The sequence below is a fragment of the Saimiri boliviensis genome, chromosome 2 (assembly GCF_048565385.1).
Source record: "Saimiri boliviensis isolate mSaiBol1 chromosome 2, mSaiBol1.pri, whole genome shotgun sequence".
Classification (NCBI taxonomy): domain Eukaryota; kingdom Metazoa; phylum Chordata; class Mammalia; order Primates; family Cebidae; genus Saimiri; species Saimiri boliviensis.
The window spans coordinates 238,620,526-238,645,985 of record NC_133450.1 but is presented as its reverse complement, the minus strand read 5'-3'; the positions used below and the strand labels follow the sequence as shown (position 1 = coordinate 238,645,985).

The following is a 25,460-nucleotide window of genomic DNA, read 5'->3' as shown; positions in this document are numbered from 1 at the left end:
GACCCTAAACACTTAAATATGCATCTCCAGGAATAAGCACGGTAACCTGCGGACCTCCATGCTGCCAGTTACTTTCCTTAATCATTCGCATTTCCAGTCCGCAGACACGTGTTCCCAGCGGGTTTCAAACGTCTTCCACGGCTCCTGTTTTCGGCAACCACGCGCTGCATCGGCCGTTAGGTCATCAAGTCTCCCCCACAAGCTCCGGGGCTCCGACAGGGCCCGCGCTCCGGCGACCGGGACAGTCCGCGTGATGACTCCGTCAATCCTGATGCGGAAACGAAGACACAGACACCGCGAGCGGGCGCCCGACCGATGAGAAACGCAGCCGCGCGCCGCCCGCGCAGCATGCTGGGAACGTCCGCGCATGCGCAGTCAGCCTGCCGCGCATGCGCAGTCAGCCTCCCGCGCCAGGGCTCCCTTCTCGGCGTGTGCGAGTGCCGGGGGTTCGCAGCTCAGGTGAGAGCGTCGGGGCTCCGCGCGGCTTGCGGACCTGCAGGGAGGGATGGGCTGCCGGGGGTGGGGAACGCCACGTCCCGGGAACTCCGCCAAAGCGGGCCCCCCGCTCCCAGTGCCCGGCCTGGGCCGGGACCTCAGCCTGGGCAGGGCCGGCGGGGGCGGGCTCCGGGGGTGCGGGAGGGGCCGAGCCGCTGTTGGAAGACGCTCGGGGCGGCCGGGGTGTGGGTGCCAGAGTGCAGCCAGGCGGTGGGGTACGCGCGTGGATGGTGTTGACCGTGAACCTGCCACAAAGCGCGTACGGCCCTTGGGTCTGTGTTGAAAGCCCGAGCCTGGGAGCTAGAAGGACCTGGTGAATTTCGGCTCTGTCCCTTGAGCGCTTGAAAATGAGGATATTAGTAAAAACTGCTTGGTGATGTTCAGAGAGAAGGCCTCACCTGTAAAGCGTTTCGCTAAGTGCTAGCTGCTAAGCAGCATGTGAAGGCAGAGTCCCGTCGTATTTGGAAGACACTTTGTTCCTTTCATGTAGCATTTCGTTTAAGTCTCACAACCGCCCTGTTTATAAGCATACCTTTAAAAACGAAGAAGGAGAGGTGAAATGTTAGAACCAAGCTCACAAACGATGAGGGAGCTAGGATGCCAGTACAGATACGCTTTACTCCTCAAATCAGGCTGTTCGTAATGGCCTAGCCACCTGACCCAGCGTTGCACCCTTCACAGCACGAGGTGAATGACTTGTCCCCAAAACCCCAGGACCAAGATTGTGAAGTCAACGTGGACAGAATCTTACTATGTGGGCAAGTGTATTTGTTGTGGGATTTCTGGGATGTCTCCAGAGCCTTTCGGTTAGACAAGCTCCTGCCACCTCCTGTGCCGTCCCTGCTGTCTCTGTCTTTAGAAGTCAGTCTGATATTCTAGGGCAGTGAAATTGAGTCACATAGGTAATTTTAGATGTTAAACTAGTAGCTACGTGAAAATCTAAAACATGAAATCAATTTTAAGAACTTTCTGTGGTTTTCTCAGTGTATCCGAAATGTTATTTCAACATGAGGCCCTGGCCACATTTCAAGTGCTCGGTAGTTGATGTGACTGGAGGCTGTAGTCCTGGATAGCAGGTTCTAATGAATGCTAAGAGAATCAGGTTTATGGCCTTACATCAGTTGTTCTTAACCAGGAGGATTTTGCTCCCTAGGGAACTTTGGAAATGTCTGGAGACTTTTTTTTTTTGCGACTGAGTCTTGCTCTGTTGCCCAGGCTGGAGTGCTGTGGCATGATCTCCGCTAACTGCAACCTCTGCCTCCCAGGTCCAAGCAATTCTGCTGCAGCCTCCTGAGTAACTCCTGAGTATGCACTGCCACACCTGGCTAATTTTTTGTATTTTTAGTAGAGATGGGGTTTTACCATGTTGACCAGGCTGGTCTTGAACTCTTGACCTCAGGTGATCCACCCGCCTTGGCCTCCCAAAGTGCTGGGATTACAGGCGTAAGCAACCACACCCGACCTGCAGACATTTTTGATTGTCACAACAGGGTGAAGGGGTGTCCTAGTGTCTAGTGCATGTTTAGAAATGCTCCTGAGCATCCTGAAATGTATAGGACCACTCCTTATGTCAGAGAATTGTCCAAAATGTCAGTCGTACTGAGGTAAAGAACACTGCTTTCCGTGAAAGTTTCAACTAAAATGAATTTGTTACCCAGGCCTCAGCCCCAGCTTCTCTGGAGCAAAGCAGCTCTTTGTGTTGCAGGAAGGAGGGGGCCCCAGGAACAGGAGTCCAGCCAAAGAACTGCCCTCTGACAGAGACCGCCTCACCAGGGCTTCCGAACAGCTGCAGAAGAACCCAGAGAGGAGCAGATCTTGATTTGCCACACCAGCAGCAGTTCTTCAAACCCTTGCCTAGAGAGCGCCAGACTCGGTGATGTCGCCACATCCAGAAGCCATCACAGATTGTGTGACACTGAACGCTGTGGGCCAACTTGCAGAAGGTGGTGAGCTGAGGCGGAGAGGGATGGGTGACTATCAGGCTGCAGAGGAAAAGCCACATTACTGGAGGGCTTTTCTCCATGGTCTCCAGGGAAGGCATAACCAGCCAGGGCTGTCTCTAATTCTCCTCACAGAGCCCCCATTTTTTTCGTTCTTGACTCACTCTTTCCAGATTCTGAATCACTTTCACATAACATCCATCACACACATATAGCATCTAGAGATTTAGTAAGGTTGCCTCTATCCTGAACCTGTAGAATCACAAAATGATAGTACAGGAAAAGCTTTCTATTTCTGACTCTTTTAAAACCTTAAAAAAGTATTGAACCTAGGATGAATGGTTTTGTCCATGGTCACAAAGGACAGAGCTTGAAGCAAAGCACGATGCTGTTCACTCTGTCACAGGTGAGTCACCAGAAGTATCTTATCATAAGTCTTTTTGAGAAACTGTAAGTTAGAGCAAAAAGATTTTAAAATAGTCTGTTTTTCAGCATCTCATTTTTTTTTCAGTTTTGTGTTTTCTGTTGCTGTAAATATGAACAGAATATGAATGTTAAGCCTGTTTTAGTTTTTTGTTAATTAGTCAAAAAAGACATACATTTTAAATAAATCAATATGAAAACAATCTACAATCACCTGATGAAAAGCAGCAAGGGGCTCACCCCTCCAATCCTAGCATTTTGGGAGGCTAAGGTGGGCAGACTGCTTGAGGTCAGGAGTTTGAGACCAGCCTGGGCAACATGGCGAACCCCATCTCTACAAAAAAATATATAAATTACCCAGGCATGGTGGCGGGTGCCTGTGGTCCCAGCTACTCAGGAGGTTGAGGTGGGAAAATCCCTTGAACCTGGGAGGTGGAGGTTGCAGTGACCTGAGATCACGCCGCTCCACTCCAGCCTGGGCAACAGAGCCAGATCCTGTCTCAAAAACAAAACAAAACAAAACAAAAAAACCCCAGCAAGGTTTCATCCACATGATCATGTTAAAGATGCACATATTTTGGGGGTGCTTTCTCTTTAGTGCTTCCTGTCCCTTCTTAAGGGTCAAAGGAACATTTTTTGTGGAGCGGTCTTTTCCCCAGCTGGTGTGATGCCATTAGTAGGCAGGTAAGGTAGAGGCTGCCCAGATCTCATGACTCCTTCCTCACCTTCAGGTCATCGTTTACGCTTCTCCACACTCTTCGAGGAGCAGCAGAAAATGAACATACCTCAGGTGAGTTATTTACTAACAACTTTTTCATCATGGATTTTATAGGTGTTTAAGGGTCCACATACTCATGTGGAAATGTAAAAATAGATTAAAATCATCCAAGGAATGTATAGAAAAGCAGGGCAATAGCACAGCAGAATTGGCATGTGGAAAGGTGCATGTCCCCTGATGTTACAGATTTTCCAAAATGGAACTGCTGTTTTCATTCTGATAGCCATGGCAGAGAGTCAGACAGACCAATATTTGTTTGCAGATTTGCATTGATGAGAAGCTTAAACTGGACTGATTCCTCATGGAATCTAGCGTTATCAAAGTCAGGGAAAATGTCTTTGTTGGTCTTCATGTAAGTGTCAGTGCAAATCTTTCTAATAACAGCCCTGAAGTCAATGCAGTATGTTGCTTCTGCCTCTTCCTCAGTGGAATTAGAAGGCTTAGTGCCAAACTCAGGCTTTTCTTAGTACAGTTTTTCAGGTAGTGGAAGCAGAGGTTCAGGTAGACAGATTGTCAAAGAAAGGACAGATTGGTGGTGTGGGCTCCATTGACCAGAGGTGGAGCGTTTAAAAGGATTTTGTCCTGAAAAATGGGTGAGGTTGTTGTTGCAGTATAGGAGGTTACTGGATTTTGAGAGAGCGCTAAACAAGGCATGCAAGCTCCAGTAAGAATCTTCGCCCATTGCAATTTGAACTTCCTCTTAGGGAATAATAAGAGAGGGGATGGAGATAAAGGTTAGAGCCAGACTAGGGGTATTCGTTTGCTAGGGCTGCCATAATAAAGAACCACAGACTGGGTAGATTAAACAGCAATTTATTTTCCCACCATTCTGAAACCCAGAAGTCTGAGATCAAGATGTCAACAGGGGCCAGGCATGGTGGCTCATGCCTGTAATCCCAACACTTTGGAAGGCCAAGGCAAGTGGATCACCTGAGGTCAGGAGTTTGAGACCAGCCTGGCCAACATGGTGAAACCCCATCTGTACTAAAAGAGAGACTGCACCATGGACTGTAGTCCATGACCTGCACGTACACTCCAGATGAGTTCCTGGAACTAGAAAGTCTGAAGTAACTGGAAAACCACAAAAAGGAGAAGAAAGATCAACCTTTGCAGTGCCTAATTCCCATCTCAACTGATAAGGCAACTGGACTTTATAACCGACCTTGGTCAACCTCGTGACTCCAGACCCTGTGACCCGCTCCCAACTTGCAAAAACTGCCCTGAACTGTAACTTCTGTAACTTTCCATTGCCTACTCCAAACCTACAAAACCAACTCCTGTCCCACTGCCCTCCACTCACTCTTTTTGGACTCAGCCCGCCTGTACCCAGATGAATAAACAACCATGTTGCACACACACACACGCACACAAAAGGGCATAACCGGGCATGATGGTAGGCCCCAGTAATCCCAGCTGCTTGGGAGGTGGAGATTGCAGTGAGCCGAGATCACGGTACTGCACTCCAGCCTGGGTGACAGTGTGAGACTCTGTCTCATAAAGACAAAACAAAACAAAACAAAAGGATGCCAACAGGTTTGGTTCTTTCTGAGAGTTGTGAGGGAAGGGCCCCATTCTGCAGCTTAGACGTCTGTCCTCACATCATCTTTCCTCTGTAGGAGTCTATGTTCAAATTTCTTTTTCCTGTAAGGAATTCAGAATTTGTTCAAATAAGAGATACAAAGAAATAATATATAAATATATTATTATTTATATGGAAGTTTCCCACCTTCCCAAATTACCAACTATCTATATTTTGTTAGATTTTTCTTTCTCTTGTATGCCTCTTCTTTCCTTTTTAAAACTTAGTTCTTTAACTGAGGTACAGTTGTAATACTAGTAAAGTGCACTCTTAGTGTGTAACTGGATGGATTTTTACCTATGTATATTCATGCAGTTTAGCACCCAGATTAACATAGCACCACTGCTTCCCTCTATAAGGACAACCGCTATTCTGACCTCACATGTTAGGAAAAAAGATAAATTCATTTTTTTAATACTGTACCAGTGAAATCATACAAAGTGTACTCTTTTTCAGATTTCAAGGGAGTGGGAGATCTGGCTTTACGTAACACTTTTTAGATTCATCAGTTTTGCTATATATCTTAATATTTCCCTGTTACCGCTGGGCTGTATTTCATTATTTGAATAGACCGTAATTTATTTCCACATTCTCCTCTTAGCGCATTTTTTTTCATTTGTTTTTCCTGTTTCAGACTATCAGGAGTAAGGCTGCTGTGAATATTCTTTTGTGTCTTTTGGTGTGTCCTCATTGCTTTTGGGATATACCTGGAAATGGAATTGCTGCTTCATGGAAGAAACATATGTTCAGCTTTAATACATACTATGAGTAGCTTGCCTAACTGGTTGAATCAGTTTACATTCCCACTAGTATTCTAGCTGTACCAGATTCTGACCAACATGTGTTACTATCAATCTTTTTGTTTTTAGCTATTCTGGTGGCTCTATTGTGTAGTATCTCATCAGAATTTATAATTTGCTTTTCTATGATAAATACTAATGCTGGGCACCATTGTTTGTGTTTTGGCCATTTAGACATCCTTTCCTTTTATGTATTATGTAAAGTACCTATTCAACTCTGTTTTAATTGGGTTATTTGCTTTTAAGTAGAAATTATTTCAATATTATCAGAACATGTTTTTTGCCATGCATGCATTACTAATGTTCTTGGATTCTGTGGCTTGCCTATTTATTTTTTAAACAATATCTTTGACAACAAAGTTTTTACCTTTAATAAAGGTCAGAATTGTCATTTCTTTAATGGCAGTTCCTTGTGTGCCATATTGGAAAACTCTTTCCCTATTCGAAGATCATACAGATATTCTCCTTTATTGTTACTACATCCTTGTTTATTTTAGCTTGATGCACATAGAGTAAGATTTTGTGTTTGGTATTAGGTGAGTGTCACGGTTCGTATTTCCGTATGGATGTCCAGTTGCTCTAGCACCATTTGTCAGGAAGACCATCCTCTGTCAACTGAACCACAGTTGTGTCTTTTGTCAGTCAAGTGACCTGTATGCAGGTCTAATGTAGACTGTATGTTTTCTTCCTTTGATCCAATTATGTGATCTTTTTGCAAGTACTTCATTGTCCTAATTACTGTTCCTTTATAGTAAGTCAGGGATTTATAGTGAATTTATTTACTGTTTTAGGGCCTTTTTATGTTCATGGAAATTTTATGTTTTCATAGAAAATCCTGACGGAAAGTTTTTCAGAGTAGAGGTGAAGTCTTTCACATCTTTTATTAGATGTATTCCTAGGTATTTGATGTATTTTGATAATAGCACAAATAACTGCTTTTTAAATGTCATTTCCACTTTGTTGTTAGTTTATTAAAATACAATGAATTTTGTAGTATTCATCTTATACCTAGGCGTTTTACAAACTTTATTCATTCTAGTAGCTTATCTGTGGATTTTTTTTTTGATTTTAAATGTGCAAAAATTTTTTTGCAATAAAGACAATTAATATTTTTGTATCTACATTAATGGAGAGATACTGGCTTGCAGTTTCACCGTCATGTAACGTCAGGTTTTGGCGTCAACATTATATTCTCAAAAAATTAGTTTGGAAACAGGTATTCACTTTCTGTTCTCTGAATGAGTTTAAGATTGCTGTTATTTCTTCCTTAACTGTTTGGAAAAATATACCAGTGAGGAGGTCTAGCCTTGGAGTTTTTCTTGTGCCTGGTTTTTACTTATGAATTCAGTTCTTTAATAGGATATAGAAAATCCAAATTATCCTATTTATTCTAGTGTCCTTTTTTTGGTAACAGCTTTATAAAGATACAATTCACATACCATATAATTCACACTTTTAAAGTGTACAGTTTTGTGGTTTTTAGTATAAAATTGATTGCCACAATCAGTTTTAGAGTGTTTTCATTGCTTCAAAAAGAAATTCCATATCATTTAGCTATCATCCCCTATTCTGACATACACGATCTCAGCCCTATACAAAAACTAATTTGTGTTCTGTTTCTTTATATTTGGCTATTCTGGACATTTCTAATAGGTGAAGTCATATAATATGTGATCTTTGTGACTATTTCTTTTTTCTTTTTTTTTTTTTTTTTTTTGAGACAATGTGCCCAGGCTAGAGTGCAGCGGCACAGACTCGGCTCACTGCAACCTCTGCCCTCACGGGTCCAAGCAGTTCTCCTGCCTCAGCCTCCTGAGTAGCTGGGACTACAGTTACTCACCACCACGCCTGGCTAATTTTTCTTTCTTTTTTTTTTTTTTAGTAGAGATGGGGTGTCACCATGTTGGCCAGGCTTGTCTCGAGCTCCTGACCTCAGGTGATCCGCCCACCTCAGCCTCCCAAAGTGCTGGGATTACAGGTGTGAGCCACCATGGCTGGCTATTGTGAGGCAATTTAAAATATGGTATGAGGTGAGAGTCCAACTTCATTCTTTTGATGAGATTCAGTTATCCCATTTATTAGGGATAATTACATTGACCATTTATTAGGAAAAAAAAATCTGTTAAAAAATATTTTTCCAAGAAATGGTCAATGTATGGGTTTATTTCTGGGCTCTCAGTGCTATTCTGTGGATCTGTATGTCTGTATTTATGCCAGTATCACACGGTCTTGATTACTGTTGCTTTATAATAAGTTTTTAAATCAGGAAATGTAATCCCTCCCTTTTTTTCTTTTTTTTCTAGATTGTTTTCACTATTCAGGTTCCTCTGCAATTTCATATAAATTGTAGGTTCAACCTTTCTGCAGAAAGGCCATTGGGATTTTGATATAGATTCACTGAATCTGTAGATCACTTTCGGAAGTATTATCGTCTTAATATTAAATCTTCCAATCCATGAACACAGGGTGCCTTTCCATTTATTTATGTCTTCTGAATTTCTTTTAGCAGTGTTTTCTAGTGTTCACGTATAAGTCATGTACCTTCTTGGTTACATATATTCTTACTTCATTATTTTTTGCTCTGTTGTAAATGAAATTGTTTTCTTTTTTTATTATTCATTGCTAGTATTCAAAGAGAGAAATAATTCTTGTATGTTCATCTTGTATCCTGCAGTTTTGCTGAATGTATTTATTGGCTCTAGTAGTTTTTTGTCTCTTAGTCCTTTCCATATATTAAATCTCATAGTCTATGAGGAGAGATAGTTTTACTTTTTTCTTTCTAATTTGGATGCATCTTTTTCTTTGTCTTACCTATTTGCTCCAGTTAGAAATTCCAGTATAATGAATAGAAATGATGAAAGCAGGCCAGGTACAGTGGCTCACGCCTGTGATCCCAGCACTTTGTGGGGCCAAGGCAGGCAGATCACGAGGTCACCATCCTGACCAACATCCAACATGGTGAAATCCCTTTTCTACTAAAAATACAAAAATTAGCTGGGTGTGTGGTGCACGCCTGTAGTCCCAGCTATTCGGGAGGCTGAGGCAAGAGAATTGCTTAAACCCAGGAAGCAGAGGTTGCAGTGAGCTAAGATTGTGCCACTGCACTCCAGCCTGGTGACGCTGCACTCCAGCCTGGAGCGAGACTCCCTCTCAAAAAAAAAAAAAAAAAAAGAAAAGAAAAGAAAAGAAATGATGAAAAGTGGAGCCATCCCCGTCTTATTCCCGATATTTGGAAGAAATCTTCCTGTCTTTTAGCCTAGTGTGTTATGTGAGCTGTGGTTTTTCAGAAATGGTTTTCATTGTGTTGCGGCATTTCTCTTCTGCTCCTACTATGTTGAATGTCTTTATAATGAAAGGATGTTTTTGTCAAATGCTTTTTCTGCATCCGTTGAGACGATCATGTGATTTGTTTCCTTCATTTTATTATTGTGATATATTACACTGATTTATTTTCTTATGGTGAGCCACCTTGCATTCCTGGAATTAAACCGTACTTGGTCATGGTGTGTATAGTCCTTTTTATTTGTTGCAAAATTTGGTTTGCTAGTATATTGTTGAAAACACATATTTAGAAGGGATTTGATGATAGTTTTTTATTTTTATTTTTATTTATTTTTATTTTTTTTTGAGACGGAGTTTCGCTCTTGTTACTCAGGCTGGAGTGCAATGGCGCAATCTCGGCTCACCGCAACCTCCGCCTCCTGGGTTCAGGCAATTCTCCTGCCTCAGCCTCCTGAGTAGCTGGGATTACAGGCACACGCCACCATGCCCAGCTAATTTTTTGTATTTTTAGTAGAGACGGGGTTTCACCATGTTGACCAGGATGGTCTCGATCTCTCGACCTCGTGATCCACCCGCCTCGGCCTCCCAAAGTGCTGGGATTACAGGCTTGAGCCACCGCGCCCGGCCAGGATTTGATGATAGTTTTTGGGTGATTTCTTTATCTGGCTTTGGTTCAAGGTAACTTACAGTATGAGTAGAATTCACCAAACATTTAAAGACCAACCAGTTGGTCTTGAGCCTTTCTTTTTTGGGAGGATTTGGATTACTGATTCAGTCTTCTTATATGAGTCTGTTTGGATGTTCTGTTTTTCTTTGAGTCCATATTGGTGGTTTGTGTGTTTCTAGGAATTTGTCCATTTAATCTAGGTTATGTAATTTGTTGCTATACAGTTCATTGTGTTCTTTTATGGTCTTTTTCATTTCTGTGAGGTTAGTAGTAAATTCCCTACCTCGTTTAGTTCCTTCAAGTGTATAATTAGGATATTGATTTGGGATTGTTTTTAATATAGGTATTACAGCTATAAATTTCATGCTTAGCACTGCTTTATCTGCATCCCATGCATTTTGGTATTTTGTCTATTCATTGTGAGTGATCTCAATGTATGTTCTAATTTCTGTGTTTTGGGCGTTTTGTTTGTTTGGAGACTGAGTCTTGCTTTGTTACCCAGGCTGGAGTGCAGTGGCACCATCTCAGCTCACTGCAACCTCTGCCTCTTGGGTTCAAGTGATTCTCCTGCCTCAGCCATTCAAGTAGCTGGGATTACGGCCATGCACCACCTCACCTGGCTAATTTTTGTATTTTTAGTAGAGATGGGCTTTCACCATGTTGGCTAGGCTGGTCTCGAACACCTGACCTCAAGTGATCTGCCTGCCTCAACCTCCCAAAGTGCTGGGGTGACAGGTGTGAGCCACTGTGCCCGGCCTAATTTCTCTTTGGACTTTCCCTTGGATCCTGTAGTAACGTGAAAATCCCTCTATGTGTCCGGCTCCTGGGGACTTCACATACTCACACTAGTATACACTTGCCTTTAGCAGGTTGTTAAATGTTTCTAGTAATTTTATCTTCCTAATTGTCTTAGATGGAGCTGAGTAGTATCTGCGCCAGTAAGCAAATGAGAACGTTCTGATTCTCCTGACAGGTACCTATCTCTCTCCTAGTAGTTCAGAAAAAGGATATTAACTTTCTATTTGCCCCACGTCATTCTCGTAAGGATGTTAGCGTTGCTTTTATCAGCTCTCTACATCTCTGAGCTGAGATCTAAAGCTACACTGTATGATTTTAACTTTTTGCAATTTAGTGAGATAGACTGCCTTTTTTTTTAATGAGCAAAAGACACTAGAGAGTTACGTTATGCAGAGGTTATTCTATGTATGTCAGTCAGGTTGGTTAATTATGTCTTCAGTTTTCTACATCAGTGGTCAGAAAACTTTTTCTGTAAATGTCAGATAGTAGGCTTTGTGAGAGATACAGTCTCTGTTGCAACTACCAATCTCTGCAGCTGTAGTGTTAAGCAGCCATAGATAATACATAAACAAATGAAGACCGGGCGCAGTGGCTTATGCCTGTAATCCCAGCGCTTTGGAAGGCCAAGGCAGGCGGATCACCTGAGGTCAGGAGTTCAAGACCAGCCTGACCAAATGGAGAAACCCTATCTCTACTAAAAATACAAAATTAGCCAGACGTGGTGACGCATGCCTGTAATCCCAGCTACTTAGGAGGCTGAGGCAGGAGAATCACTGGAACCCAAGAGACAGAGGTTGCAGTGAGCTGAGATCATGCCATTGCACTCCAGTCTGGGCAACGAAAGCAAAACTTCATCTCAAATAAAAAAGAAAAATTGAATGTGGCTACATTCCATGAAAATTTTATTAAAAAAACAAAAAACAGTAGTGGTGAGCTGGGTTCGGCCTTTGTGCTATAGTTCATTGACTCCTGTTCTATATCCCTGTTGGTTTTTCTTCATCCGCTTTTCTATGAGTTACTGGGAGAGTTACATTAGAATCACTAATTATAATTGTAGATTGGTATCTCATTTCTGTCAACTTTTGTTTATATACAGTCACTTCTCATTATTCTCAGTAGTAATGTTCCCAAAAGTCACTACAAACGCTGAACTAATAAATACTGAACCATTGCTCCGCAGAGAAATACGGGGTTAAGCGTCTGGTCACATTTTTGTCAACCGGTCAGTACATAATCTTGTTTTTATTTATCTTTATGCATAAAGACACATTATTTAATATTGTTGGTTCACAAAGATTGAACTAATGGCCAACAACACCGTAACTAATGCCTGAATGATCCTTTTTTATGCCTCTTTCTTACCTTAAAATCTACTGTATATGATATTAAATGCAATCATATCAACTATCTTTTGGTTTTGATTATGTAGTATGTCTTTTTCCATCCTTTTATTTTCAATCTGCACAATCCCTCTCTCTCTATAAATATGTTTTCTTTGTTATTGTATTATACTTCCTTTATCTTTAATTTGATTATTTAGTCCAGAGGTTGGTAAATTTTTTCTGTAAAGGGCAAGTAATAAATATTTTCAGTTTTGACAATCATAAGGTCTCTGATGGAACTTCTCAGTGTTATTTCAGCAGAAAAGCAGCCATAAACAATGCAACATGATTGGGCGTGTCCATGTGCCAGTTCACTTTATTTAAAAAGTGGCAAGAGGCCACATGCAGTGACTCACACCTAGAATCTCAGAGCTTTTGGAGGCCAACGTGGGAGGATCACTTGAAGCCAGGAGTTCAAGATTAGCCTAGGCAACATGGAAAGACCACACATTAACAAAAAACTGGCAAGCCAGATTTGGCCCAAAGGCCATAATTTCTGATCCCTGCCCTGATGTATGCCCAGGGTAGTCTATTGGGTTGGAATAAAAATTGTAGGAAGTTTATTTGCATTTTTTGGCAACAAAAATAAGAATAAAAAAAAAGTTTTACTAATGTATCTATTTATCGTCTATGTATATAACTCATAAATATATATAGATCATTTATAAACATTTTCTTTGAGACAAAGTATTGCTCTGTCACCAATGCTCCTATACAGTGGTGCGATCATGGTCCACTGCAGCCTCATCCTCCCGGGCTGGAGCGATCCTCCTGCCTCAGCCTCCCAAGTAGCTGGGACTAGAGCCACACACCACCATACTGGCTAATTTTTAAAATTGTTTTAGAGCCAAGGCCTTGCTGTGTTGCCCAGTCTGGTCTTAAACTCCTAGGCTCAAGCAGTCCTCCCACCTTGGCCTCCCAAAGTGCTGGGATTACAGGCATGAGCCACTGCACCTGGCCTATAAAACCTTTTACTAGTTTAATACTTTCAAAGTATAAGACAAAATTAAATTCAAAGTAGGCATCCTTTATATTTGTTTAAGATTTTTAGAGTTAAACTTGATACAAATTGATTTCATGGGTGATTTCTACATCATCTAATTCTGAACACTTCAGATTGAATAGAAATGTACTGTTACAGGAATCAGTGTCATTCAAGGATGTGACTATAGAATTCACCCAGGAGGAGTGGCAGCAAATGGCCCCTGTTGAGAGGAATCTGTACAGAGATGTCATGCTGGAGAACTACAGCCACCTTGTCTCCGTGGGTGAGCATGTAAACGTAACCTACCCTTGTAACTCCATATGGAAGATATTTCTTTTTTAAGTTCCAATACATGTGATAAATGTACTTAAATTTTAATGTTATTTAGGCTTTTCATTCAAGGGTCCAAAGTAACTAAGCCCTGTCAAGGACTAAAAAAAATGTATTGTCAGCTCCCAATGATAATGCAAAGGAGCACTTCCAGGATACTGCTTCCGAGACTGAATTTTCTCCTATTTTTAGAGACTAAAATCTCATGTATCTGGCCTAAGTCCTTGATTATTCTTTATTTACAGGGTACTGCCTTTTCAAACCAGAGGTGATCTTCAAGTTGGAGCAAGGAGCAGAGCCTTGGTTCTCAGAGGAGGAATTCTCAAACAAGAGTCACCCAAGTGAGTTACTGAGCAGTAGTGAACAGAATTCTGCAGGAGTGGTTAGACTCCAGGACACTTTAGGGGTGAACACCTGAATATTCCAAGACTTTTCTTAGAAAGCTTAAAGGCACAAAAAGCAGCAGTTAAAAGAAAATGATTAATAAAATTGATTCCATTAAAAGTAAGAAATTTGTTAATAAAAGATAGTATTCAAAGAGTGAAACGACAAGCCACTGAGTAGCGTACTATGTATATAGTGCAAACAACTTAGAAAGGATATACTTCCTGAAAAATATAAAGAATTTCTGCAAGTCATTATGGTTAAAGGTAGGCAACCCAATTGAAAAATGGGCAAAAATATTGAACAGGAACTTTTACTATGGCCAGTAAATCTTTGGAAATGTGTTCAATCGCATTAGTTTTCATGGAGCACAAAATAATATATATGAAGTGAGCTGTGAGGTGAAATAACAGATATGAAGTGAGATGAACAAATATGGCAATGCCAAGTCTTGGTCGGGATATGGAATGTTAGAGACCCTTAACCACTGACTGGAAATATAAACTGGTAAAACCACTGTGATATCAGGAGGATTTGTTTTTAATTTCCATAGGTTTTTGGTGAACAGGTGGTATTTGGTTACCGGAGTAAGTTCTTTAGTGGTGATTTGTGAGATTTTGGTGCACCCATCACCCAAGCAGTGTACACTGCACCCAACTTGTGGTCATTTATCCCTCTCCTCCTTCCCACCCGTTCACCACCCCGAGTCCCCAAAGTCTGTTATATCATTCTTACGTCTTTGCATCCCGCGAAGATGTTTTCTAATCAAGGTGAACTTCTGCATATGCTGTAGCCAAGCAGTACCTTTTCTAACCATATGACCAACAAAAAGATATGATTGCATTCTCTGGAATACATAAAATAATACTAATGGTAGTATTGTTTCTGTTTGGCAAAAAATTGTACTCATCAACAGTAGAATGGAGAAGTAGTTGTATTCCTTAAGAAAAAAATTATACAGCCACATAAAATCTTGTACACTCATTATAAGCATACTATTAAGCAAAAGAAAAAATAGACATATATGGTTCTATTTATGTAAAGATGTCAGAGGCAGGCAAAATTCAACTACGTTTTTAGGAATTCATGTATTGGTTATAAAACTATAAAGAAAATCAAGGAAATTATTACATAAGTATTAGGAGAGTGGTGAATTCTAAACATATAGAGTTTGTAACCAAGCAGAGGTGAACAGGGATTTTTTTCAGAGCCATTTGTGTTTCATGACATCGTTTCTAATTCCATGAGTGTTCACTTACTACTGTTAAGTTGCTCATGAAAGTGTTATGCAAGTAGCTAGTGTTTCATGCTTGATAAAGTGTTAAAAGATAAGCAAGAAGTGGCAGATGATATTTGTAATATGACCTGTCAAGGATAGGCATTTAGAATGCATAAAGTACCCAGACTTTTCTTAAAACATCATTTTCACAGTAAAATGTTCTGTAATACCCTATTTAAAATTTCCTCATGTCAGATTGAAATGTAGAAACTTAGGATGGGATGATCAGGTTCACTTATTGCTTAGTTCTGATGGAATAAATCAACAGTATGACAGCCAGAGTGGAGCAGGGCATCTAAGTTAGTTGCAAGAATGGATTTTATTTTCAACAATTTTATACTTGCTTGTATTTCTGTGAATCACAATCATAAGATGGGTTAGAGGTATAAATATTTTTTATTTAGTCATAAGGGAGTTGGTTGTTATAAATTTAATTTGATGTTGAAGAACTGATGAGGGATATCGAATTGTAAGAATGTAGACAATAAACTAACCATTATAATCTAGATAATGTCAAGACCTGGACTGTAATTTACTTTCTCCTTCTAAACCCGTTTCCTGTTGGGCCTATTTCAAAAATTCTGTTATCTCCTGATTTTCCTTGTTACACTACTTACATTTAGGGTTTTTGTTATATTTATCCCATTATCTATTTTTCCCACTCCCTAAAATAACCACCCCTATGAAACTCTTAAGTTTTCTTTTCTTGGCCGGGCGCGGTGGCTCAAGCCTGTAATCCCAGCACTTTGGGAGGCCGAGGCGGGTGGATCACGAGGTCGAAAGATCGAGACCATCCTGGTCAACATGGTGAAACCCCATCTCTACTAAAAATACAAAAAAACTAGCTGGGCATGGTGGCGCGTGCCTGTAATCCCAGCTACTCAGGAGGCTGAGGCAGGAGAATCGCCTGAACCCAGGAGGCGGAGGTTGCGGTGAGCCGAGATGGCGCCATTGCACTCCAGCCTGGGTAACAAGAGCGAAACTCCGTCTCAAAAAAAAAAAAAAAAAAAAAAATGTTTTCTTTTCTTTTCTTTCTTCTATCAACCCAGTTAGGAAAATCTTATTAATCACATGCAAAATGTGTGTTTGTTACCAGGTTCCTTTTCCATTTGCACTACACCAATATTACTTTTAAAGGGGGGGTGTTCTGAGATATTAATGTACACCTATATGTGAATTATTTAATCCTAAGAAATCAAATAATTAAGTGCAACATAGGCTGAATGTTGATAAGCCCTACCCATAAAAGATGTAAGAGTCATAGATGTTTTCAATATTTCTGTTTTAGAAGATTACAGAGGTGATGACCTGATCAAGCAGAACAAGAACATCCAAGACAAACACTTGCAGCAAGTAATATGTATCAATAATAAAACATTGACTAGAGAGGAAGAGAAAGTTTTGGGGAAACCATTTACTCTGCATGTAACTGCTGTTGCTTCAACAAAAATGTCCTGCAAATGTGACTCGTGGGGAGTGAATTTGCAAAGTATTTCTGAATTTATCATTAATAATAGAAACTATTTGACAAAGAAAGTAGGTTGCTGTAATGTATGTGAGAATTCACCTTTCAAAATCAACTTTGAGAAAACTCAGACTGGAGAGAAATTTTATGAACATAATAAAAATATGAAAGCTCTCAGTTATAATGAAAATCTTCCCAAGCATTCAAAGTTTCAAACTTTGGAGCAAGCTTTTGAATGTAATAAAATTGGAAAAGCCTTTAATGATAAGGCTTGCTGTGTTAAACATAAGAATCCTCACACAGGAGAAAAATCCTGTAAAGATGATGACTTTAGGAAAAAATGTGCTAAGACAATTCTCTTTGATCACAGGAGAACTGGCACAGGGGAGAAACATCCTCATCTTAATCAATATGGGAAATCCTTTGAGAAGTCAACTCTGGAGGAATATAATAAATGTAACATGGGTGTGAAACATTATGAATTAAATTCAAGTGGAAATAATTTCAACAGAAAGGCACACCTCACTGAACCTCAGACAACTGTCACAGAAGAGAATCCAGTGGTATGTAGTGACAGAACACAGACTTGGGTTAAATCCTCTGAATATCATGAAAATAAGAAATCCTACCAGATGTCAGTTCACAAAGGTCACCAGAGAAGTCACTTGAAGATAAAACCCTATAAATGTAATGAATGTGGGAAGTCCTTCTGTCAGAAAGGACATCTCATTCAACATCAGAGAACTCACACAGGAGAGAAACCATTTGAATGTAGTGAATGTGGAAAAACTTTCTCCCAGAAGTCACACCTCAGTACTCATCAGAGAATTCACACAGCAGAAAAACCCTATAAATGTAATGAATGTGGAAAAACATTTGTCCAGAAGTCAACCCTCAGGGGACATCAAAGAATTCATACAGGAGAGAAACCCTATAAATGTAGTGAATGTGGGAAAACTTTTGTTCAGAAGTCTACTCTCAGAGATCATCACAGAATTCACACAGGGGAGAAATCCTTTCAGTGCAATGAATGTGGAAAAACATTTGGCCAGAAGTCAAACCTCAGAATACATCAGAGAACTCACACTGGGGAGAAAACTTACCAATGTAACGAATGTGAAAAATCCTTCTGGCGAAAAGACCATCTTATTCAACATCAGAAGACTCACACAGGAGAGAAGCCATTCAAATGTAACGAATGTGGGAAAACTTTTGCCCGGACATCAACCCTCAGAGTGCATCAAAGAATTCACACTGGGGAGAAACCATTTAAATGTAATGAATGTGGGAAAAAGTTTGTCCGGAAAGCAATCCTTAGTGATCATCAGAGAATTCACACAGGGGAGAAACCCTTTCAGTGTAGTAAATGTGGAAAAACTTTTGGCCAGAAATCGAATCTCAGAATACATCAAAGAACTCACAGTAGGGAGAAATCTTATGAATGCAATGAATATGGGAAATTACATAAGAAGTCAACCCTAAGCATATACCAGAAAATTCAGGGAGAGGGGAATCCCTATTGATGTCATAACTGGAAAATCCTTTTGACAAAAAGATTATCCCTTTTGACATCAGAGATACACAGGAAACCAATTGAGGGTAGTGAATGTAAGAAGACAGTCCGAAAAGTAAACCCTCACAGTGAATCAGAGAATTCACGTAGTAGAGAAACCATATGAAGACGAATGCAGGAAGAATTGTGTACAAAAGGCAGCCTTCAGAGGCTTTTTTTGTTTCTTTTCAGAGTACTATGGATAGACCTGAATGAAGTCATACCCTATCAGATAGTTCTCACACATCGCACAGGCTGGTAATCTGTTCACCAGTGCCAATTTCACTTGACTCCAGGCACATAACTTTTCAAACTCCCCAGTCTCCTTTCCATCCAGGTGGGTCTTTGTGACCAGCCACCAGGATGTGGATGTCCGTGATGTATATCACATCCCAGTCTGAAAAATAAGAGACTTCCCTAACTTAACTACCAGGGCCCTATCACAACAAAATGGGTATGATTTCTAGGACAAACTTGGTGCTGTGCTTTACTGCAGCACAGTACAAGGTAAAGAAGTCAGTGTGCCTGGGTGAGTATATGCAGCAGAATTCTCCTTTTCTGCATCTTTCCCAGTTGAACATTATGTAAGTAAAAATTACGTTTGTACAGTCATCCCCCCTTATCTGCATTTTCACTTTATGCAACTTCTATTACCCATGGTCAACTGCACTTTGAAGTTATTAAATTGATCCAGAAATAAGCAATTTCTGCATTTTAAATTGCACACAATTCTGAGTAGTGTGATGAAGTCTCACGCCCTCCTGCTCTCCCGTGAGGGTTGCTGAATCATCCCTGAGTCTAGTGTATCCACAATGTGTACACTATCTGCCAGTGAGTCACTTACTTGGCATTTTAGTTATCAGATCACCTGGCAGGCCGTGGCAGTGCTTGTATTCCAGTAACCCTTGTTTTACTAAATAATGACCCCAAATTGCAAGAGCAGTTCTACTGTCATGTTGTTATAATTATTCTACTTTATTATTAGTTATTAATCTCTTGCTGTGCCTAATTTATAAATTAAACTATCATAGGCTTGTATATATAGGAAAACATAGTATATACAGGGTTCAGTACTATGCTGTGAGAAGCCCAAGCTGTGGTGAGGCCCCAGGCAGGTGCTCTGGTCAACAGCCCAAGCTAAACACCCAGCCAACACCAGAATCTGCAGCCAGCCATGTGAGTGAGCCTTTGCAGATGTCTAGCCTCATAAAGCCCTGCAGATGTCTCCGGCACAGATAGAGCCTACAGATGTCTTCCCATGAAACCACACAGCCAAGTTCAGGTGGAAAATGTGAAAAATGTTTCTACCAAGTCACTGAGTTTCTGGGTGGCTTGTTTTGCAGTAACCAAGAACCAGAACGGTCTCTTCTGCACTCTCCAGTGGCCCCCCTATATTCAAACACTCCACTCAGCAAGCTTCATCACCCAACACCTGGACCTAATCACTGCAGGGTCTCTCACTACAGAATCTTTTCTCAGGGTTGCAGATGTGCTAGTCTGCTAAGATGCTCACCTCTTTATCTTCCCTTAGTGATGGGCTGCTCTGGTTGACGTCAGCTTTCCCTTCCTCCCGGAATTCCTCCCTCATCACCTCCCTCTCCCTAACAGCTCCAGCTCCTTGAGGTCAGGCCTGTCTCTTCCACCGTGGTGATGACCTGCATATGTTGGGTGCTGCATAAATTCTGTTTCAAATCTAGGATCCAACCTGCACAGTTAAGGGATTTACCTTGGGAATCTTCCAAATCTTCTTGGTACAGTGGACTACTTTTATTATAAAATCCAAATAATTTAACAGTTGCCACTTTTGTCATTTTATGTCAAAAAGATGAAGTTTGGCTAGGTGTGGTGGTTCATGCCTGGAATTCCAGCACTTTGGGAGGCTGAGGCCGGCGGATCGCCTGAGGTTGAGAGTTCAACACGAGCCTGGCCAGCATGGTAAAACCCTGTTTCTACTAAAAATACAAAAATTAGCCAGGCATAGTGGTGGGTACCTGTAATCCCAGCTGCTTGAGGAACTGAGACAGGAGAATTGCTTGAACCCAGGAGGCAGAGGTTGCAGTGAGCTGAAATCACACCATTGCACTCCAACCTGGGCAACAGAGAGACTACGTCTAAATAAATAAGTAAATAAGTTAGTTTTAGCAACTACTAGGAAAGGGCACATAAGAGTCCAGGATGGCACATGATCCAATTCAGATGAACTTAAATGGAGCCTGCTGGAGGCTTTGTGGGGTGAGACCCCACAAACGGGCCACCTAGTTTTCTTCCTGGAAGATTAGGGAGTCTGTTCACTAAATGCTTGTAACTATCCTTTCTATTTTTTTCACTGGGAACATGAGACTTTTGAAAAAACACAGGTGATGAAACTATGTGTTCTTTTAGCCAATACATGTGGGAAGTTTTTCAGCTTTTTAAAACAATTCAGGTGCTTACAGGTAGGTTGGTGTAAATGGCCACAGACTCTCACTTTGGGTCCTCTGTCTCCCACCTTCCAAGGCCAGCACACCATTCCTGAAGCCCAGCCTCATACCCTGGAGTTTAACCTTCATCCCCTGAGGACCCAAAGACAAACAGCCATGGTAATGCACTAGTGCATTGTCTCACCTCAAAGGCAAGGTTGCCATGGGGCCCTCACCAGCAGTGGGGGAAGATGCTCCAGAAACTGGCCCTGATACCTTTGTCCTGTAACCTGACTGGGCTGCAGCCACCTTGAGTGAGATAAACGTGATCTCTAAGGCTCTTTTTCAGTATTGAAATTACATATATGTCTGATCACTTTAAAGAAAAATGTAAATTTTTTCTTTATTAAAATAATTTTCTTTTGTCCCTGTAGATCGTTTGCCATATTTTGCTTCAATCAAGGGTTGGGTCAGACACAGCCACTGGGGAGCTGCCATGAGATCTGCACATTTGTTACTAGAAGAGTCAGAAGGCCACCCACTGTTCCCGTTAGTGAACCAGTGGCACAGCAGGTATGGCTTAGAGCCCAGTTTCATGCTTGATTACTGATACAGTCTGGCTGTGTCCCACCCAAATCTCATCTTGAATTTTAGCTCCCACAATTCCCACACGTTGTGGAAGGCACCTGATGGGAGGTGATTGAATCATGGGGGCAGGTCTTTCCCCGGCTGTTCTCATGACAGTGCATAAGTCTCACAAGATCTGATGGTTTTTTAAGGGGAAGCCCCTTGCACTTGGCTATCATTTTCTTCTCTTTTCTGCTGCCATGTGAGACGTGCCTTTCACTTTCCACCATGATTGTGAGGCCTCCCCGGCCACGTGGAACCGAGAGTCCATTAAACCTCTTGCTTTTGTAAACTGGCCAGTCTTGTTGGGTATGTCTTTATCAGCAGTGTGAAAACAAATACAACTACACAAAAAGCGCATCAAAAAGAGAAGGAAATCCCAGAGCGCGAGCCCCGTGCGGCCCAGCCCTAGAGCGGACCCGCGACCCCCCAACCACCCCCGCCGGACCGCTGCGGAGGACCTTCCTGGTGGGGGAGATCAAGTCGCTGGACCAGTAGGATTTCTCGAGGGCCAAGGCGGCAGCCAGCCTGGCGTGGGTGCTGCTGGCCCCGTTGGGGGCGCAGAGCACATACCCCCGGAGCTGAGGGAGCCCTTCTATACTGACCAGTATGCGCAGGAGCACATGAAGCCCCTAGTGACATGGCTGTTGCTCTCAGCTGAGCTCTACTGCAGGGCCTGGCGCCAGGCACTGCCACAGCTTGAAACACCCCCCAACCTGCTCGGGGTGCTGGTGAGGAGGGGCACGGTGCCTGCATTGCCGGAGCGGCAGGTGCGCAAGGCCGACCTGAGGCACCAGCGCATTCTCATGGGAGCCCATCTAGCTATCATTGATGCCCTCATGGCTGCCTTTGCCTTCGAGTGGACAAAGACCCTGCCAGGTCCCTTGGCCCTCACCAGCTTGGAGCACAAGCTGCTTTTCTGGGTAGACACGACTGTCCGGCGGCTGCAGGAGAAGACAGAGCAGGAAGCGGCCCAGAGAGCCTCTCCAGCAGCCCCTGCAGACGGGGCGGCCCTGGCGCAGCCCTCCATCCGATACTGCAAGGACCGGGTGGTGGCACGGCGTGCCCCCTGCTTCCCAACGGTGACCAGCCTCCAGGACCTGGCCAGTGGGGCTGCACTGGCCGCCACCATCCACTGCTATTGTCCCCAGCTGCTTCGACTTGAGGTGTGCCTGAAGGACCCCATATCTGTGGCGGACAGCCTGTACAACCTCCAGCTGGTACAGGACTTCCGCGCCTCCCGCCTTCCTCGTGGCTGACCCCTGTCCCTCGAGGACTTGCTCTACGTCCCCCGCCGCTCAAGGTCAACTTGGTGCTGCTGCTGGCTAAGTTGTTCGTGTGTTTTGAGGTGCTCAAGCCTGACTTCATGCAAGTGAAGGGCTTGCCGAATGGTCACGCCGCCTTCCCCCGGGGCACGGAGGCTCCCCCTCCCCCCGACCCCCCGCTCAGAACAACAGCGGCAGCAGTTCTCCTGTCTTCAACTTCCACCACCCACTTCTGTCACCTGGCGGCCCCCAGTCCCCACTTCGAGGATCCACAGGGTCCCTGAAGTCTTCCTCGTCCATGTCCCATAGGGAGGCCCTGGGCAAGGCCTGGAACCAGCAACTCAGCGACGTGGATGTCGTCATGGGAGACCTTGTGCTCCTCCGCTCTGTGAGCTCGGAAAGCCTGGACCCCCCCATGTCCCGCGCCGGCCAGGACCCCTGCCCAGCCCCCCGCGGAGGCTGGCGACCTGCCCACCATCGAGGAGGCTCTGCAGATCATCCACAGTGCCGAGCCCCGGCTGCTCCCAGACGGGGCAGCTGACGGCAGCTTCTACCTCCACTCCCCTGAGGGGCCCTCCAAGCCATCCCTGGCCTCCCCGTGCCTGCCTGAGGGGACCCCTAAACCACTGTCCGGCAAGCACTGGTGTACATGCCACACCCCGAAACCCCCTCAAAACCATCTCCCAGTCTGGTGGGGGAGGCATCGAAACCGCCGGCCCCATCCGAGGGGTCCCCAAACGCAGCGGCTTCGTCCCCAGCGGCCACCAACTCCGAGGTGAAAATGACCAGCTTTGCAGAACGCAAGAGACAGCTGGTGAAGGCAGAGGCTGAGGCTAGAGCAGGGTCCCCCACGTGCACTCCGGCCCCGCTGGAGGCCCTGAGTTCAGAGATGAGTGAGTTTGGCGCCCGGCTGGAGGAGAAACGCAGAGCCATTGAGGCTCAGAAGCGACGGATTGAGGCCATCTTCGCCAAGCACCGCCAGCGGCTGGGCAAAAGCGCCTTCCTGCAGGTGCAGCCAAGAGAGGCTTCCGGGGAGGCGGAGGCCGAGGCCGACCCAGGCCCAGTCCCTGGTGGGAAGCGGCCGGCGGGCGAAGGCCAGGGTGAGCCAACTTTGCGGCCCAAGGCAGTGACCTTCTCACCAGACTTGGGTCCGCTGCCCCCGAGTGGTTGGGGGAATACAATCGAGCGGTCAGCAAGCTGAGTGCTGCTTTGAGCTCTCTGCAGCGGGACATGCAGAGGCTCACGGACCAGCAGGAGCGGCTCCTGGCCCCGCCCCCTGCTGCATGGATCATTCCTGGCCCCACAAGGACGGGGCCCAAAGCCTTGTCCGCCAGCCCCACCCGGCAGGTCCCGGGCACCCGGCGCAGCCCTGGCCCGGGGCCCAGCCAGTCACCCCGAAGCCTGAAACACAGCCGGCCGGCGGAGCTGCGGCTGGCGCCCCTAACCAGGGTGCTCACACCGCCCCACGACGTACAAAGCCTCCCCAACCTGCGCAAGTTCTCCCCGAGCCAGGTGCCCGTGCAGACGCGCTCCTCCATCCTCCTGGCAGAGGGGACAGCCCGGAGGAGCCAGCTGCCCGGCCCGGCCTCACTGAGATCCCGCTGCCGAGGAAGAGGGAGACGGGAGCCCCCCTGGTGCTGAGGATTCTTTGGAGGAGGAGGCGTCTTCAGAGGTGGAGCCCCGAGCGGGGCTGGGGTTCTTCTATAGGGGTGAAGACAAGCCTGAGGATGAGATGGCGCAAAAAGCCAGCACGGGGCCTGCTGGAGCGGCAGCAGCGGCGGGCAGAGGAGGTGCGGCGGCGCAAGCAGTGGCAGGAGGCGGAGAAGGAACAGCGGAGGGAGGGGGGCCCTGGCTCAGCCCCAGCCCTGTCCGCAGTCCCTGCAGCCTCCATGGCCACCCCGGCCCCTGCTGCCCGGGCTCCAGCCGAGGAGGAGGTGGGTCCCTGGCGGGGGGACGAGCGCCAGCCCAGCTGAAGCTGATGGACGACCGTGATAAGGTGTTGCGGTCCCGGGCTGCGGGGTCCTAGGGCCGGGGTTGGGGCGGGCGGAAGGCGCCCCGGCCTCGCTCAGGTTGCTATGACGACTTGGCCCTGGTGCGAAGCCCAGCACGTGGCCTGCTGGGCTCTCGGCTGAGCAAAATCTATTCCCAGTCCACCCTGTCACTGTCCACTGTGGCCAATGAGGCCCCCAATAACTTCGGGGTCAAGAGGCCCACGTCTCGGGCTCCCTCCCCGTCGGGCCTCATGCCCCCAAGCCGCCTGCCTGGGAGCCGTGAACGGGACTGGGAGCATGGCAGCAACGCCTCCTCCCAGCGTCGGTGCCCGAGTACAGAGGTCCACGGCTGTACAGGGAGCCTGGCGCCAAGTCCACCAAGTTGATCATCCGTTTGCAACGCTCTGTCACACTGCTGCCCGGCGGGCAAGGTGAACGAACCGCAGAAGAACCGCATTCTGGAGGAAACTGAGAAAAGCAAGGCCAACCACTTCCCGATTCTCTTTTGCGACTCGAGCTGCCAGTTCGGGGCGCTCTACACGACGGAGGAGCTGTCGCAGCTGGTGGGCTACGGGCCCCGGACCATCACACCCGCCATGGCGGAAGGCATCTACAAGCACAACTCGGACCGCGAGCACTTCTCCCGGATCCCCGCCAAGGCTGTGTCCATGAGCGTTGATGCCTTCACCATCCAGGGACACCTCTGGCACGGCAAGAAACCCACCACTCCCAAGAAGGGCGGCAGCACCCCCAAATAGCCCCACCCGGGGCTGGGCCCTGTGTGCTGCGGCCGCCGCCTCCCAGAGGACAGCGAGTGGGTGTTCCTGGGTCCTGCCTGTCCCCAGCCGTGTCTGGGTGGGGCTGGAGGCTCCACCCTCTGACTCTGAGTCCAGTCCTGCTGTGGGGGCTGAGCTGGGAGGTTCAGGGACTCAGGGCTCAGCTGAGTCCCCTTGTCTGTCCTCTCCCACTTGTTGAATAAAATAATTTAAAGAGAAGTTGAGTCTTGTCCCCTCCAAGGCTGGCCGGGGTCCCACACTCA

At 45.0% G+C, this 25,460-nt stretch overlaps 1 protein-coding gene and 1 pseudogene across 9 annotated transcripts; both read left to right on the top strand.

The window, feature by feature from the left end:
* Positions 1-392: 392 nt before the first annotated feature.
* Positions 393-21,460, top strand: ZNF510 (zinc finger protein 510). Of its 9 annotated transcripts, none has more exons than XR_012516700.1 (8): positions 393-459; positions 2,201-2,441; positions 3,590-3,648; positions 11,943-11,984; positions 13,286-13,412; positions 13,705-13,800; positions 16,411-20,074; positions 20,973-21,460. XR_012516700.1 is itself a non-coding variant. In XM_074395579.1 (8 exons), the coding sequence occupies exons 3-8, from the start codon at positions 2,372-2,374 to the stop codon at positions 18,108-18,110; spliced, it is 2,094 nt and encodes a 697-aa protein (XP_074251680.1). In that variant the 5' UTR covers positions 402-459; positions 1,177-1,253; positions 2,201-2,371; the 3' UTR covers positions 18,111-21,460. The 9 variants fall into 9 exon arrangements, 6 of the variants coding, with proteins under 6 accessions (XP_074251681.1, XP_074251682.1, XP_074251679.1 ...); XR_012516699.1 differs by having other exon boundaries at positions 20,636-21,460; XR_012516698.1 differs by having other exon boundaries at positions 16,411-20,718.
* LOC101050812 (calmodulin-regulated spectrin-associated protein 3 pseudogene) lies at positions 20,875-25,416 on the top strand (annotated as a pseudogene).
* Positions 25,417-25,460: the final 44 nt, after the last annotated feature.

Bases quoted from the DNA above. Each gene is read 5' to 3' on its own strand.
- ZNF510 (XM_074395578.1), top strand. From the start codon at position 2,372: ATGTCGCCACATCCAGAAGCCATCACAGATTGTGTGACACTGAACGCT. The intron at 3,649-11,942 runs GTGAGTTATTTA...ATTGCTCCGCAG, and splicing joins AGAAAATGAACATACCTCAG to AGAAATACGGGGTTAAGCGT. The intron at 13,413-13,704 runs GTGAGCATGTAA...CTTTATTTACAG, and splicing joins CAGCCACCTTGTCTCCGTGG to GGTACTGCCTTTTCAAACCA.